The 16467-nt window shown below is 67.3% G+C and overlaps 1 protein-coding gene across 1 annotated transcript; it reads left to right on the top strand.

Moving 5' to 3' along the window:
• Positions 1-321: 321 nt before the first annotated feature.
• On the top strand, positions 322-14842 carry DMPK (DM1 protein kinase). The gene is given in 15 exon segments (XM_066209030.1): positions 322-414; positions 1440-1523; positions 2469-2564; positions 2964-3112; positions 4363-4456; positions 5934-6134; positions 7125-7424; positions 9248-9333; positions 9502-9772; positions 9775-10122; positions 11157-11329; positions 12191-12288; positions 12722-12765; positions 12884-12949; positions 14489-14842. Coding segments are annotated over 14 exon segments (2085 nt in total). The 5' UTR covers positions 322-414; positions 1440-1454; the 3' UTR covers positions 14579-14842.
• The last annotated feature ends 1625 nt before the right edge of the window (positions 14843-16467 follow it).

The raw sequence follows: 16467 nt of genomic DNA, 5'->3' as shown, positions 1-16467 counted from the left end.
TTCCCCCCCAAAAAAAAAATTCCGTGGGATTTTCCCCCCGAGACCCTCCCCCAAAAAAATTCCGTGAGATTTCCCCCCCCCCACAAAAATTCCGTGGGATTTTCCCCCCGAGACCCTCCCCCAAAAAAATTCCGTGGGATTTCCCCCCCCCCCCACAAAAATTCCTTGGGATTTTCCCTCCAATCTCCCCCCAAGTCCCCCCTCGCCCCCAAATCGGGGTTGTGCCCCCCGGACCCCCCACCCCGCCCCCCCGGTTGTGCCCCCCGCGGTGGGTGGTCGCTGACCCCCCCCGGTGTGCCCCCCCGCCCCTCCCCCCCCCCAGCCGAGCCGGTGGCCGCCCGTGTCCAGGAGCTGCAGCTGCAGCGCGGGGACTTCGACATCCTCAAGGTGATCGGCAGAGGCGCCTTCAGCGAGGTCAGGGCACACCTGGGCACACCTGGGCACACCTGGGGACACCTGAGCACACCTGGGGACACCTGGGGACACCTGGGGACATTGGGGGGACACCTGGGGACATTGGGGGGACACCTGGGGACACCTGGGGACACCAAGGGGACACCTGGGGACACACCTGGGGACACCTGGGGACACCTGGGGACACCTGGGGACACCAAGGGGACACCTGGGCACACCTGGGGACACCTGGGGACACCTGGGGGGACACCTGGGGACATTGGGGGGACACCTGGGGACACCTGGGGACATTGGGGGGACACCTGGGGACATTGGGGGGACACCTGGGGACACCTGGGGACACCTGGGGACACCAAGGGGACACCTGGGGACACACCTGGGGACACCTGGGGACACCTGGGGACACCTGGGGACACCAAGGGGACACCTGGGGACATTGGGGGGACACCTGGGGACACCAAGGGGACACCTGGGCACACTGGGGTCACCTGGGGACATTGGGGGGACACCTGGGGACACCAAGGGGACACCTGGGGACATTGGGGGGACACCTGGGGACACCTGGGCACACCTGGGCACACCTGGGGACACCAAGGGGGCACCTGGGGACACCTGGGGACACACCTGGGGGCACCTGGGGACACCTGGGGACACTGGGGACACACCTGGGGACATGGGGACATTCATGGGGACACTGGGGACAACAGGGACACCTGGGGACACCTGGGGACACGCAGGGTGGGGATAGTGCTGGAGGCACCTGGGGATAGCTGGGGACATTGGAGACACCCCGGGGACAACAGGGACACCTGGAAACACTTGGGGACACTTGGGGTCACTTGGGGACACTTGGGGGACACCTGGGGACACTTGGGGACACCTGGGGGACACGCAGGGGGGACACAAAGGGTTGTGGCACGGCTGGGGACAGCTGGGGACACCAAGGGGACACCAGGGGACACGCAGGGTGGTGGCACTGCTGGGGACACCGCGGGTGACACGGTGACCCCCCTGTCCCCGGGCAGGTGGCCGTGGTGAGGATGAAGGAGACGGGGCAGATCTACGCCATGAAGATCATGAACAAGTGGGACATGCTGCGGCGAGGAGAGGTCAGGGGACACCTGGGGACACCTGGGGACACCTGGGAACACCCGGGGACACCTGGGGACATTCGGGGACACCTGGGGACACCCGGGGACACTCGGGGACACCCGGGGACACCTGGGGACACCTGGGGACACCTGGGGACATTCGGGGACACTCGGGGACACCCGGGGACACCTGGGGGACACCTGGGGACACTTGGGGACACCTGGGGACACCTGGGGACACCCGGGGACACCTGGGGACATTCGGGGACACCTGGGGACACCCGGGGACACTCGGGGACACTCGGGGACACCCGGGGACACCTGGGAACACCTGGGGACACCTGGGGACATTCGGGGACACTCGGGGACACCCGGGGACACCCGGGGACACCTGGGGACATTCGGGGACACTCGGGGACACCCGGGGACACCTAGGGACACTCGGGGACATCCAGGGACATTCGGGGACACCTGGGGACACCCGGGGACACCTGGGGGCATTCGGGGACACCTGGGGACACTCGGGGACACCCGGGGACACCTGGGGACATTCGGGGACACTCGGGGACATCTGGGGACACCCGGGGACAACTGGGGACACTCGAGGGATGTGTGGGGACACTCGGGAGGCACTTGGGGACACTCAGGGAATGTGTGGGGTCAGTTGCTGGGGACATTCAAGGACACTTGAGGAACGTGTGGGGACACCTGGGGACACTCGGGGACACTCGGGGACACTCTGGGTCACTCGGGGTCACTCGGGGACACTCGGGGGCAGTTGGGGACACTTGGGGACACTCGGGGGCCACGTGGGGCCGTGAGGAGAGGGATGGCTCAGTGGAGGAAGGCTCAGGGTCCCCCAAGGCGACACCGGCGACACGGGCGCTGTCACCGGCGACACGGGCGGTGCGGCCAGGGGTGGCGCTGTCCCCGGGTGCCACCCGCCGGTGTCGCTGTCACCAGGTGTCGTGTTTCCGCGAGGAGCGGGACGTGCTGGCGCGCGGGGACCGGCGCTGGATCACCCGGCTGCACTTCGCCTTCCAGGACCCGCAGTGCCTGGTGAGGGGACGGCGATGTCCCCGCTGTCACCTCCCCGCTGGGGACACCGCTGTCACCTCCCCGCTGGGGACACCGCTGTCACCTCCCTGCTCCCTGTCCCCGCTGTCACCTCCCCGCTGGGGACACCGCTGTCACCTCCCTGCTCGCCGTCCCCATGTCCCCAATGTCCCCGATGTCCCCAGTGTCCCCGATGTCCCCGATGTCCCGGATGTCCCCAATGTCCCCAGTGTCCCCAATGCCCCTGATGTCCCCAGTGTCCCCAATGTCCCCAATGTCCCCATGTCCCCAAGCTGTCCCCATGTCCCCAGTGTCCCCAGTGTCTCCAATGTCTCCAATGTCCCCAATGTCTCCAATGTCCCCAATGTCCCCAGTGTCCCCAATGTCCCCGTGTCCCCGCAGTACCTGGTGATGGAGTACTACATCGGCGGTGACCTCCTGACGCTGCTGAGCAAGTTCGGGGACCGGCTGCCGCTGGCCATGGCCCGCTTCTACCTGGCCGAGCTGGTGATGGCCATCGACTCCGTGCACCGCCTGGGATACGTGCACAGGTGGGACATGGGGACATTGGGGACACTGGGGACATGGGGACATGGCCATCGACTCCGTGCACCGCCTGGGATACGTGCACAGGTGGGACATGGGGACATGGGGACATTGGGGACACTGGGGACATGGGGACATGGGCATCGACTCCGTGCACCGCCTGGGATACGTGCACAGGTGGGACATGGGGACATTGGGGACACTGGGGACATGGGGACATGGCCATCGACTCCGTGCACCGCCTGGGATACGTGCACAGGTGGGACATGGGGACATTGGGGACATTGGGGACACTGGGGACATGGGGACATGGCCATCGACTCCGTGCACCGCCTGGGATACGTGCACAGGTGGGACATGGGGACATGGGGACATTGGGGACACTGGGGACATGGGGACATGGGCATCGACTCCGTGCACTGCCTGGGATACGTGCACAGGTGGGACATGGGGACATTGGGGACACTGGGGACATGGGGACATGGCCATCGACTCCGTGCACTGCCTGGGATACGTGCACAGGTGGGACATGGGGACGTGGGGACACTGGGGACACTGGGGACATGGGGACATGGGCATCGACTCCGTGCACCGCCTGGGATACGTGCACAGGTGGGACAGGGGGACATGGGGACATTGGGGACACTGGGGACATGGGGACATGGCCATCGACTCCGTGCACCGCCTGGGATACGTGCACAGGTGGGACATGGGGACATGGGGACATTGGGGACACTGGGGACATGGGGACATTGGGGACACTGGGGACATGGGGACATGGCCATCGACTCCGTGCACCGCCTGGGATACGTGCACAGGTGGGACATGGGGACATGGGGACATTGGGGACATTGGGGACATGGGGACATGGGCATCGACTCCGTGCACCGCCTGGGATACGTGCACAGGTGGGACATGGGGACATGGGGACATTGGGGACACTGGGGACACTGGGGACATGGGGACATTGGGGACATTGGGGACATTGGGGACATCGGGGACACTGGGGACATGGGGACATTGGGGACATTGGGGACACTGGGGACACTGGGGACACTGGGGACACTGGGGACATTGGGGACACTGGGGACACTGGAGGGACATGGGGACATTGTGGCCGTGGGGACATGGGCACACGGAGGGTCATCAAGGGACGTGGAGGGACAGGGGACAACAGGAGGGACATGGGGGACGGTCTTGAGGGGGAGTCTGGGGACCGTGACGGGGGGAGGTGACAAAGGCCACCCCCCTCCAGGGACATCAAACCCGACAACATCCTGCTGGACCGCTGGGGACACGTCCGGCTTGGGGACTTCGGGTCCTGCCTGCGCCTGGGGCCTGATGGCACCGTGAGTGACACGGGGGACACCGGGGGGACACGGGGGGGGGGGACACCGGGGTGGGACACAGAGCTCAATCCTATGAGCACCTGGAGATTTCCCCTGGCTCCATCCCAATGTCCCCGATGTCCCCAATGTCCCCAATGTCCCCAATGTCCCCAGGTGCGCTCCTTGGTGGCCGTGGGCACCCCACATTACCTGTCCCCAATGTCCCCAGTGTCCCCAATGTCCCCAATGTCACCAGTGTCCCCAGTGTCCCCAGGTGCGCTCCTCGGTGGCCGTGGGCACCCCGAATTACCTGTCCCCAATGTCCCCAATGTCCCCACTGTCCCCAATGTCCCCAGGTGCGCTCCTCGGTGGCCGTGGGCACCCCGAATTACCTGTCCCCAATGTCCCCAATGTCCCCAGTGTCCCCAATGTCCCCAGTGTCCCCAGTGTCCCCAATGTCCCCAGGTGCGCTCCTCGGTGGCCGTGGGCACCCCGAATTACCTGTCCCCAATGTCCCCAGTGTCCCCAGTGTCCCCAATGTCCCCAGTGTCCCCAGTGTCCCCAGGTGCGCTCCTCGGTGGCTGTGGGCACCCCGAATTACCTGTCCCCAATGTCCCCAGTGTCCCCAGTGTCCCCAATGTCCCCGATGTCCCCAGTGTCCCCAATGTCCCCGATGTCCCCGCTGTCTCCAATGTCCCCAGGTGCGCTCCTCGGTGGCCGTGGGCACCCCGCATTACCTGTCCCCAATGTCCCCAGTGTCCCCAATGTCCCCGCTGTCCCCAGTGTCCCCAATGTCCCCAGTGTCCCCAATGTCCCCGCTGTCCCCAATGTCCCCGATGTCCCCAGTGTCCCCAATGTCCCCAATGTCCCCGCTGTCCCCAATGTCCCCGATGTCCCCAGTGTCCCCAATGTCCCCGATGTCCCCAATGTCCCCAGTGTCCCCAATGTCCCCGCTGTCCCCAATGTCCCCAGGTGCGCTCCTCGGTGGCCGTGGGCACCCCGGATTACCTGTCCCCACTGTTCCCAATGTCCCCAATGTCCCCAATGTCCCCAATGTCCCCAGTGTCCCCAATGTCCCCGATGTCCCCAATGTCCCCGATGTCCCCGCTGTCCCCAATGTCCCCAGGTGCGCTCCTCGGTGGCTGTGGGCACCCCGAATTACCTGTCCCCAATGTCCCCAGTGTCCCCAGTGTCCCCAATGTCCCCAGTGTCCCCAGTGTCCCCAGGTGCGCTCCTCGGTGGCCGTGAGCACCCCGCATTACCTGTCCCCAATGTCCCCAGTGTCCCCAGTGTCCCCAATGTCCCCAGTGTCCCCAATGTCCCCAGGTGTGCTCCTCGGTGGCTGTGGGCACCCCGAATTACCTGTCCCCAATGTCCCCAATGTCCCCAATGTCCCCAGTGTCCCCGCTGTCCCCAATGGCCCCAGTGTCCCCAATGTCCCCAGTGTCCCCAATGTCCCCAGTGTCCCCAGTGTCCCCGCTGTCCCCAATGTCCCCAGGTGCGCTCCTCGGTGGCCGTGGGCACCCCGGATTACCTGTCCCCCGAGATGCTGCTGGCGGTCGAGGACCCCTCGCGCTCCTACGGCCCCGAGTGCGACTGGTGGGCGCTGGGGGTCCTGGCCTACGAGATGTTCTTCGGCCGCCCGCCGTTCTTCGCCGACACCGTCCTCGAGACCTACGCCAAGATCCTGCACTTCCAGGTGCGGGCGCTGGGGGGCACTGCGGAGACCGGGGGGATGGGGGAATGCGGGGGCTGGGGGGACTGGGGGGACTGGGGGGAATGGGGGGAATGGGGGGACTGGGGGGACTGGGGGGAATGGGGGGAATGGGGGGAATGGGGGACTGGGGGGACTGGGGAGACTGGGAGGGGACTGGGAGGGGACTGGGGGGATTGGGGGGACTGGGGGGACTGGGGGGATTGGGGGGACTGGGGGGACTGGGGGGACTGGGGAGACTGGGGGGACTGGGGAGACTGGGGGGACTGGGGGGACTGGGGGGACTGGGAGGGGACTGGGGGGATTGGGGGGACTGGGGGGGACTGGGGGGACTGGGGAGACTGGGGGGACTGGGGGGACTGGGGGGACTGGGGGGGAATGGGAGGGTGCTGGGAGGGACTGGGATGCACTGGGAGTCACAGGAAGGATATTAGGACGCACTGGGGCGATATTGGGACGCACTGGGATGCACTGGGACGCCCTGGGGCGATACTGGGATGATACTGGGATGATACTGGGATGCACTGGGATGCACTGGGACGCACTGGGACGCCCTGGGATGATACTGAGATGCACTGGGGCGATACTGGGATGATACTGGGATGCACTGGGACGCACTGGGGTGATACTGGGACGCCCTGGGATGCACTGGGGCGATACTGGAACGCCCTGGGGCGATACTGGGATGCACTGGGATGCCCTGGGACGCCCTGGGGCGATACTGGGATGATACTGGGATGCACTGGGATGCACTGGCACGCCCTGGGGCGATACTGGAACGCCCTGGGGCGATACTGGGATGCGCTGGGATGCCCTGGGACGCCCTGGGGCGATACTGGGATGATACTGGGATGCACTGGGATGCACTGGCACGCCCTGGGGCGATACTGGGACGCACTGGGGCGATACTGGGACGCCCTGGGGCGATACTGGGACGCACTGGGAGTCGCCGGCATCACGCCCCCGCCCCTCCAGGACCACCTGCACCTACCGGAGGACGACGCCGAGGCCGAGGATGAGGCGGCGGGCGAGGAAGGCTCCCGGGGCGGGTCGCGGGCGGTGCCGGCGGCGGCGCGCGCGCTCGTGCGGGGCCTGCTGTGCGCGCCGGGGGCGCGCCTGGGCCGCGGGGGCGCGCGGGACTTCCGCGGGCTGGCGCTGTTCGCGGGGCTCCGCTGGGGGGCGCTGCGCCGCTCCCGCGCCCCCTTCGCCCCCAGCGCCCACGGCGCCGCCGACACCTCCAACTTCGACGTGCTGGACGACTGCCTGAGCCAGCAGGTGAGGGATAGAGCCGGGACAGAGCCGGGACAGAGCCGGGATAGAGCCGGGATAGAGCCGGGACAGAGCCGGGAGAGAGCCGGGAGAGAGCCGGGAGAGAGCCGGGACAGAGCCGGGACAGAGCCGGGATAGAGACGGGACAGACCCGGGACAGAGCCGGGAGAGAGCCGGGAGAGAGCCGGGACAGAGCCGGGACAGAGCCGGGATAGAGACGGGACAGACCCGGGACAGAGCCGGGAGAGAGCCGGGAGAGAGCCGGGACAGAGCCGGGACAGAGCCGGGATAGAGCCGGGAGAGAGCCGGGACAGAGCCGGGACAGAGCCGGGACAGAGCCGGGACAGAGCCGGGATAGAGCCGGGAGAGAGCCGGGAGAGAGCCGGGACAGAGCCGGGATAGAGCCGGGACAGAGCCGGGAGAGAGCCGGGACAGAGCCGGGAGAGAACCGGGATAGAGCCGGGAGAGAGCCGGGACAGAGCCGGGACAGAGCCGGGATAGAGCCGGGATAGAGCAGGGAGAGAGCCGGGACAGAGCCGGGACAGAGCCGGGATAAACCACAGATAGACCCGGGATAGAGCCGGGACAGAGCCGGGATAAACCACAGATAGACCCGAGATAGAGCCGGGACAGAGCCGGGACAGAGCCGGGATAGAGCCGGGATAGAGCCGGGACAGAGCCGGGACAGAGCCGGGACAGAGCCGGGACAGAGCCGGGATAGAGCCGGGAGAGAGCCGGGACAGAGCCGGGACAGAGCCGGGATAGACCTGGGATAGAGCCGGGAGAGAGCCGGGAGAGAGCCGGGATAGACCCGGGATAGAGCCGGGAGAGAGCCGGGATAAACCACGGATAGAACCGGGATAGAACCGGGAGAGAACCGGGAGAGAACCGGGATAGAGCCGGGATAAACCACGGATAGAACCGGGATAGAGCCGGGACAGAGCCGGGATAAACCACGGATAGACCCGGGATAGAGCCAGGACAGAACCGGGAGAGAACCGGGATCGAGCCGGGATAGAGCTGGGATAAACCACGGATAGAATTGGGATAGAGCCGGGATAGAGCCGGGATAAACCACGGATAGAACCGGGATAGAGCCGGGACAGAACCGGGAGAGAACCGGGATAGAGCCGGGAGAGAGCTGGGATAAACCACGGATAGAGCCGGGATAGAGCCGGGAGAGAACCGGGATCGAGCCAGGATAAACCACGGATAGAATTGGGATAGAGCCGGGATAGAGCTGGGATAAACCACGGATAGACCCGGGATAGAGCTGGGAGAGAACCGGGATAAAACCTGGGCTAGAACCTGGGATAGAGCTGGGACAGCCCGTGCTGGACGACTACCTGAGCCAGCAGGTGAGGGATAGACCCGGGACAAACCCGGGATAAACCTGGAATTGAACCGGGATAGAGCCGGGATAAACCTGGGGTAAACCGGGGATACACCTGGGACAGAGCCGGGATAAACCTGGGACAGAGCCGGGATAAACCTGGAATTGAACCGGGATAAAGCCAGGATAGATCCGGGATTGAACCGGGATAGAGCCGGGACAAACCAGCGATAGAACTGGGACAGACCCAGGATAAACCCGAGATAACCGCGGGACCCCTCCTCCATGTGACCCCCCCCGACCCCCCCCAAATGTGATCCCCCGCCCCCCCCTCCAGGACCCCCCCATGTGCTCCCCAAAATGGGATCTCCCCCCGTCCAGGACCCTTCCCCGCCCCAAAAAATAGGACCCCACCCATTGACTCCCCCCGTGACGTCACTTGGGACCGCCCCCCGGTGTCCCCCCCCCCATATTTAACGTGTCCCCCCCCCTCCAGGAGCTGCTGGGGGAGCCGGGGGACCCCCCCGAGCTGGGGCTGCACCTCCCGTTCGTGGGGTACTCGTACGCCCGAGGGGACCGCGAGTGAGTTTTTTTTTGGGGGGGGGTCCCGGGGGGGGTCACAGGGAGCGGGGGGGGGGGGAGTGGGGGACAATGAGGGGCACAGTGGAATTTGGGGGGGCTGGGATTGGCGGGGGGGCTCCAGGTGACCCCCCCCCCTTCACTCTCTCCTCCCCCCCCCCCCGGATTTAGGGATGAGGAAGAAGAGGAAGAGGAAGAGGAGGATGAAGAGTGGGACCAGGACACGGCCATGGAGCTGGAGGGGGAATGGGGGACCCCCCCCGAGTCGGGGACGCCCCCCGGCAGCGGGACCCCCCCCCTTGGCCATAGGGACCCCCCCCGCGCAAAGGGACGCCCCCACCGCCGGGGGTGCTGCCCACCGGACCCCCCCCACCCCAGGGCGCCCCCAGTCCCCCCCCGGGGGCCCCCCCTCAAAAACAGCCCCCCCCGCCCACGGGGACCCCGATAGCGGCGGACCCCCCCCAAAAAGGGCCGCCCCCTCCCCCGCCCGCGGGGACCTCTGAACTCACGGGACCTCCCCCCCACCCCCCCCAAAAAACGGCCCCCCCCACCCCCAAGGGGGGACCCCCCCCAGAATCCCCTCCCCCACCCAAAGCCCCTCCCCCCCCAGCTAAAGGGGCCCCCCCGGCAGAGCCCCCCCAAAAAGGGCTCCCTGCACCCCGAGGGTCGCCCCCTCCCACCACCGCCGCCCCCTCCCAAAAACCGAACCCCCCGTGCCAGGACCCCCCCCCGGCCATGGGGACCCCCCCGAGGACGCCCCCCCCGGGCACGGAGCGACCCCCGGTAGAGCCGGTACGTGGGGAGGGGGCGGGAATTCCGGGAATTCCGGTGCAGACCGGGGAGGGGGGGGGAAAGGGGATCCCGGGGAGGGGTCCCGAATCCCGGGGGTCCGGGAGGGGTCAGTGTCCGGTTCGGGGGGTCCCCGGAGGGGTCAGTGTCCGGTTTGGGGGGTCCCGGAGGGGTCAGTGTCCGGTTGGGGGGTCATGGAGGGGTCAGTGTCCGGATCGGGGGGTCCCGGAGGGGTCAGTGTCCGGTTCGGGGGTCTCGGGAGGGGTCAGTGTCCGGTTCGGGGGGTCCCCGGAGGGGTCACTGTCCGGTTCGGGGGTCCCGGGAGGGGTCAGTGTCCGGTTCGGGGGGTCATGGAGGGGTCAGTGTCCGGTTCAGGGGTCCCGGGAGGGGTCAGTGTCCGGTTCGGGGGGTCATGGAGGGGTCAGTGTCCGGTTCGGGGGGTCATGGAGGGGTCAGTGTCCGGTTCGGGGGGTCCCTGGAGGGGTCAGTGTCCGGTTCGGGGGGTCATGGAGGGGTCAGTGTCCGGTTCAGGGGTCCCGGGAGGGGTCAGTGTCCGGTTCGGGGGGTCATGGAGGGGTCAGTGTCCGGTTCGGGGGTCCCGGGAGGGGTCACTGTCCGGTTCGGGGGTCCCGGAGGGGTCAGTGTCCGGTTCGGGGGGTCCCGGGAGGGGTCAGTGTCCGGTTCGGGGGTCCCGGCGGGGTCAGTGTCCGGTTCGGGGGTTCCGGAGGGGTCAGTGTCCGGTTCGGGGGTCCCGGAGGGGTCAGTGTCCGGTTCGGGGGGTCATGGAGGGGTCAGTGTCCGGTTCGGGGGTCATGGAGGGGTCAGTGTCCGGTTCGGGGGGTCATGGAGGGGTCAGTGTCCGGTTCGGGGGTCCCGGAGGGGTCAGTGTCCGGTTCGGGGGTCCCGGAGGGGTCAGTGTCCGGTTCGGGGGGTCCCGGGAGGGGTCAGTGTCCGGTTCGGGGGTCATGGAGGGGTCAGTGTCCGGTTCGGGGGTTCCGGGAATCCCGGGGTTCCCCAGGCAGACGCGGTTCCCGCAGGTGGCGGCGGCGGTCCCGGCGGTCCCGGCGGTCCCAGTGTCGGTCCCGGTCCCGGTCCCGGTTCCGGTGTCGGTTCCGGAGCTCCGGGAGGCGCTGGCCAAGGAGCGGCGCGGGCGGGAGGAGCTGGAGCGGGAGCTCGGGAAGCTGCGGGCGGCGGGACAGGGGCTGGCCCGGTACCGGAGGGGACAGCGGGGACACCGCGGGGACAGCGGGGACACCGCGGGGACAGCGGGGACAGGGAGGGACAGCGGGGACACCGAGGGGACAGCGGGGACAGGGGGGGACAGCGGGGACACCGAGGGGACAGCGGGGACACCGAGGGGACAGCGGGGACAGGGAGGGACAGCGGGGACACCGAGAGGACAGCGGGGACAGCGGGGACACCGAGGGGACAGCGGGGACACCGAGGGGACAGCGGGGACAGGGAGGGACAGCGGGGACACCGAGAGGACAGCGGGGACACCGAGGGGACACCGGGGACAGGGAGGACAGCGGGGACACCGAGGGGTCAGCGGGGACAGGGAGGGACAGCGGGGACACCGAGGGGACAGCGGGGACAGGGAGGGACAGCGGGGACACCGCGGGGACAGCGGGGACACCGAGGGGACAGCGGGGACAGGGGGGGACAGCGGGGACACCGAGGGGACACCGAGGGGACAGCGGGGACAGGGGGGGACAGCGGGGACACCGAGGGGACAGCGGGGACAGGGAGGGACAGCGGGGACACCGAGGGGACAGCGGGGACACGGAGGGGACAGCGGAGTGACCCCGGGTCTCTGAGGGACAGCGGCCAGTGGGCGTGGGTGGCACTGGGCACCGGGGAGGTGACACCTGGGACCCCGAGGGTGACACCAGGGTGACGGCCACCCCCGGGGAGGTGACACCGCTGTCCCCAGCCGCTGTGGGGACAATGACACCGCGGCCGTAGGGCAGGACCCGGAGGGGGGGGTTGGGGCTGAGGGGGTCCGGGGGTGTCCCCGGGGGTGTCCCCAGGGGTGTCCCCGAGGTGTCCCCAACTGTCCCCTGCCCTCCAGGCGCCTGCAGGAGGCCGAGAGCCGCAACCTGGAACTGGAAGCGAAACTGAGGCGGCTGCAGAGTGACCCCCCCGGGCCCGGCCCGCCCCCGCCCCAAGGCAAGGACCCCCCCCCAAAAAAAGAAAATATCCTTGGGGACACCCCTGGAGTGTCCCCAAAATCCCAGTGACACCCCCGGGCTCGGCCCCCCTCCCAAAATTTCCATGGGGACACCCCCGGGAATGTCCCCACCCCACCCTGGGTGTCCCCAACACCCTCCAGGCCCCCTCCCCCCGCCCCAAATTCCTCAACCCCCGCCCTCCCCCAAGGGTCGTCACCCCCTCCCCAAAATATTTTTAGGGGCGGGGGGGGCGTCAGGACCCCGCCCCTTCTTCCAAACCCCCAAAATTCCATTGGAGGGGGAGGGGGGGGGGGACACAAGACATTGTCCCCAACCCAAATTTGAGTCTGGGGGGGGTTGGGGTTCCCCAAAATTTGGGGGGGGGGGTCCAACCCTGACCATCACCCCCCTCCCCCAATATTTCCTTTCAGGAGGCGCGGGGCAGCCCCCCCCCATCGCGGCCCCCCCCGCCGAGGTAAGGGGGGGAATTTTGGGGGGATTTGGGGTTTTTTGGGTGATTTTGGGGGTTTTGGGGGGTTGGTTTATTTTTTTTTTTTTTGGGGGGGGGCTGACGCTCTGTGCTCTCTCCGCAGCCCCCCCGGCTTTTCCGCTCCCCCCTGGGGCTGCCCCTGTCCCGGCACCTGCTGCTCTGGGCCCGGGTACGTGGGGCTGCGTCACCTGTGTCACCTGTGTCACCTGTGTCACCCCCTGCCACCCCATCACTGCCATTGTCACCCAGTGCCACCCCCTGCCACTGCCACCCAATGTCACCCAGTGCCACCCCCTGTCCTGGCACCTGCACCTCTGTGTCACTGTCACCTGCGTCACCTGTGTCACCCCCCCTGCCACCCCCTGTCCTGCCACCCAATGTCACCCAGTGCCACCCCCTGTCCTGGCACCTGCTGCTCTGTGTCACCTGTGTCACCCCCTGCCATCCCCTGTCACTGCCATTGTCACCCAGTGTCACCCCCTGTCCCGGCACCTGCTGCTCTGTGTCACTGTCACCTGCGTCACCTGTGTCACCCCCCTGCCACCCCCTGCCATTGCCACTCAATGTCACCCAGTGTCACCCCCGCCACCCCCTGTCCCGGCACCTGCTGCTCTGTGTCACCTGTGTCACCCCCTGCCACCCCCTGCCACTGCCACCCAATGTCACCCAGTGCCACCCCCTGTCCCGGCACCTGCTGCTCTGTGTCACTGTCACCTGCATCACCTGTGTCACCTGTGTCACCCCCTGCCACCCCCTGCCACTGCCACTGTCACCCAGTGCCACCCCCTGTCCCGGCACCTGCTGCTCTGTGTCACTGTCACCTGCATCACCTGTGTCACCTGTGTCACCTGTGTCACCCCCTGCCACCCCCTGCCACTGCCACTGTCACCCAGTGCCACCCGCTGTCCCAGCACCTGCGCCTCTGTGTCACTGTCACCTGCGTCACCTGCGTCACCTGTCACCCCCTGCCACCCACTGCCACTGCCACCCAGTGTCACCCAGTGTCACCCCCTGCCACCGCCTGTCACTGCCATTGTCACCCAGTGCCATCCCCTGTCCTGGCACCTGCTGCTCTGTGTCACCTGTGTCACCTGTGTCACCCCCTGCCATCCCCTGCCACTGCCACCCAATGTCACCCAGTGTCACCCCCTGCCACCCCCTGCCACTCCCTGTCCTGGCACCTGCTGCTCTGTGTCACTGTCACCTGCGTCACCTGTGTCACCTGTGTCACCCCCCTGCCACCCCCTGCCACTGCCACTGTCACCCTGCCAGCCCCACCCGTGTCACTGTCACCCTGGCCATGTCCCCAAGGCCACCCCTGCCACTGTCACCCCCTGTCACTGTCACCCTGCCACTGTCGCCCCTGTCACCTCCTGCCACCCCCCTGCCACTGCCACTGTCACCCTGCCAGCCCCACCCGTGCCACTGTCACCCTGGCCATGTCCCCAAGGCCACCCCTGCCACTGTCACCCCCCTGCCAGCCCCACCCAATGCCACCGCCACCTCCGGCCAATGTCCCCAAGGCCACCTCCCCAGCCCCGGGGCAGGGGACAAGCCGGGGCCACCCCCGTGTGTCCCTTTGTGTCCCCAACAACGCGGGGAGGGGCCGGTGCCACCATCGCGGGGGGGGGGAGGGGACACACCTGGGAGAGGGATGGGGTTGGCGACAACGGTGACAACAACGGTGACAACGTGTCGCTGTCCCCAGGTGCCACACCCCGGTGCCACCAAGGACTGTTTGCTGCTCTGCGCCGCCGGCCTGCGCCCCCCCCCCGCGCCCCCCGGGACCCCCCCTTAATTCCGGGGGGTTGTCCCCAAAGTGTCCCCAAAGTGTCGCCGAGGTGTCGCCTCCTCCCCTTTGTTGCACTTGATCCCCTCCCCCCTTTCCCACGGGGGGGGGGGGGGCGCTGTACAGAGACCCCCACCCAAAATCACAGGACCCCCCCCCCAAAAAAAAATCCCACCGGGCACTGGGGGGGGGGTCCCCAAATCCACAGACCCCCCCCCAAAAAAAAATCCCACCGGGCACTGGGGGGGGGGTCCCCAAATCCACAGACCCCCCCCTCAAAAAAATCCCACCAGACCCCCTCCCAAAAATCCCACCGGGCACTGGGGGGGGTCCCCAAATCCACAGACCCCCCCCCAAAAATGGCACTGGGGGTGGGGGATCCCCAAATCCACAGACCCCCCCCCAAAAAAATCCCACCGGGCACTGGGGGGGGTCCCCAAATCCACAGCCCCCCCCCTCAAAAAAATCCCACCAGACCCCCCCCCCAAAAATCCCACCGGGCACTGGGGGGGGTCCCCAAATCCACAGACCCCCCCCCAAAAAAAAAAATCCCACCAGACCCCCCCCCCAAAAATCCCACCAGACCCCCCCCCAAAAATCGCACTGGGGGTGGGGGGTCCCCCCAAATCCGAGCCCCCCCCCAAAAAAACAAACCACTACACCCCCCCAAACGCGTGTGTGTGTGTCCCCCCCCCCCAAATAATTTGGGGCGGGGTCTCCCCGGTGCCCCCATGACCCTCCCCGAGGGGCAGCGGGACGCGACCCCCCCCCAAAAAAAGGGTGCCCCCCCCTCCCCCCGCCGTCCCCCATTAGTAATTTATTCGTAGGGACGTTTGCACTAAAGACCCCTCCCCTTATTTATGGCCCCGCCCCCCCAAAATGCTCCTCCCCCCTCCCCTCCCCCCCTCCGGGGTCGCCCCCTCCCCAAATCGGGGCGCTCCCAAAAATGGGGAGGGGGGGGGGAGGGGGAGACACGAGAATAAAGTTGTGGTTTTGCCGCTGCCGTGTACCCGGGTTGTCACCAGATTGTCACCCCCGTGTCCCCAAACTGTCCCCAGATTGTCACCCCGGTGTCCCCAGATTGTCACCCCCGTGTCCCTGAACTGTCCCCAGATTGTCACCCCGGTGTCCCCAAACTGTCCCCAAATTGTCACCCCCGTGTCCCCAGATTGTCACCCCGGTGTCCCCAAATTGTCACCCCGGTGTCCCCAGATTGTCACCCCCGTGTCCCCAAATTGTCACCCCGGTGTCCTCAGATTGTCACCCCCGTGTCCCCGAACTGTCACCCCCGTGTCCCCAAACTGTCCCCAAATTGTCACCCCGGTGTCCCCAGATTGTCACCCCGGTGTCCCCAAACTGTCCCCAAATTGTCACCCCGGTGTCCCCAAACTGTCCCCGTGTCCCTCTGGGACATCCCCGTGTCCCCAGATTGTCACCCCGGTGTCCCCAAACTGTCCCCAAATTGTCACCCCGGTGTCCCCAGATTGTCACCCCGGTGTCCCCAAATTGTCACCCTGGTGTCCCCAAACTGTCCCCAAATTGTCCCTGTGTCCCTCTGGGACACCCCAGTGTCCCCAAACTGTCCCCGTGTCCCTCTGTGACACCCCCGTGTCCCCAAATTGTCACCCCGGTGTCCCCAAACTGTCCCCGTGTCCCTCTGTGACACCCAGAGTGTCTCCACCTCATCCGTGTCCCCAAAGTGCCACCCGGAGTGTCCCCGCGCTGTCCCCAAGTGCCACCTGGAGTGTCCCCACCTCATCCGTGTCCCCAAAGTGCCACCCGGAGTGTCCCCGCGCTGTCCCCAAAGTGCCACCCGGAGTGTCCCCGCGCTGTCCCCAAGTGCCACCCGCCTGTCCCCTCGGTGTCCCCTCCCCCCGGACACATCGGTGCCACCCGGG

The sequence above is a fragment of the Chamaea fasciata genome, unplaced genomic scaffold, assembly GCF_029207755.1.
Source record: "Chamaea fasciata isolate MVZ Bird 193981 ecotype frontalis unplaced genomic scaffold, bChaFas1.0.hap1 SCAF_600, whole genome shotgun sequence".
Taxonomy (NCBI): domain Eukaryota; kingdom Metazoa; phylum Chordata; class Aves; order Passeriformes; family Sylviidae; genus Chamaea; species Chamaea fasciata.
Note: the sequence above shows the minus strand (reverse complement) of the source record. Positions and strands in the feature narration are given on the sequence as shown.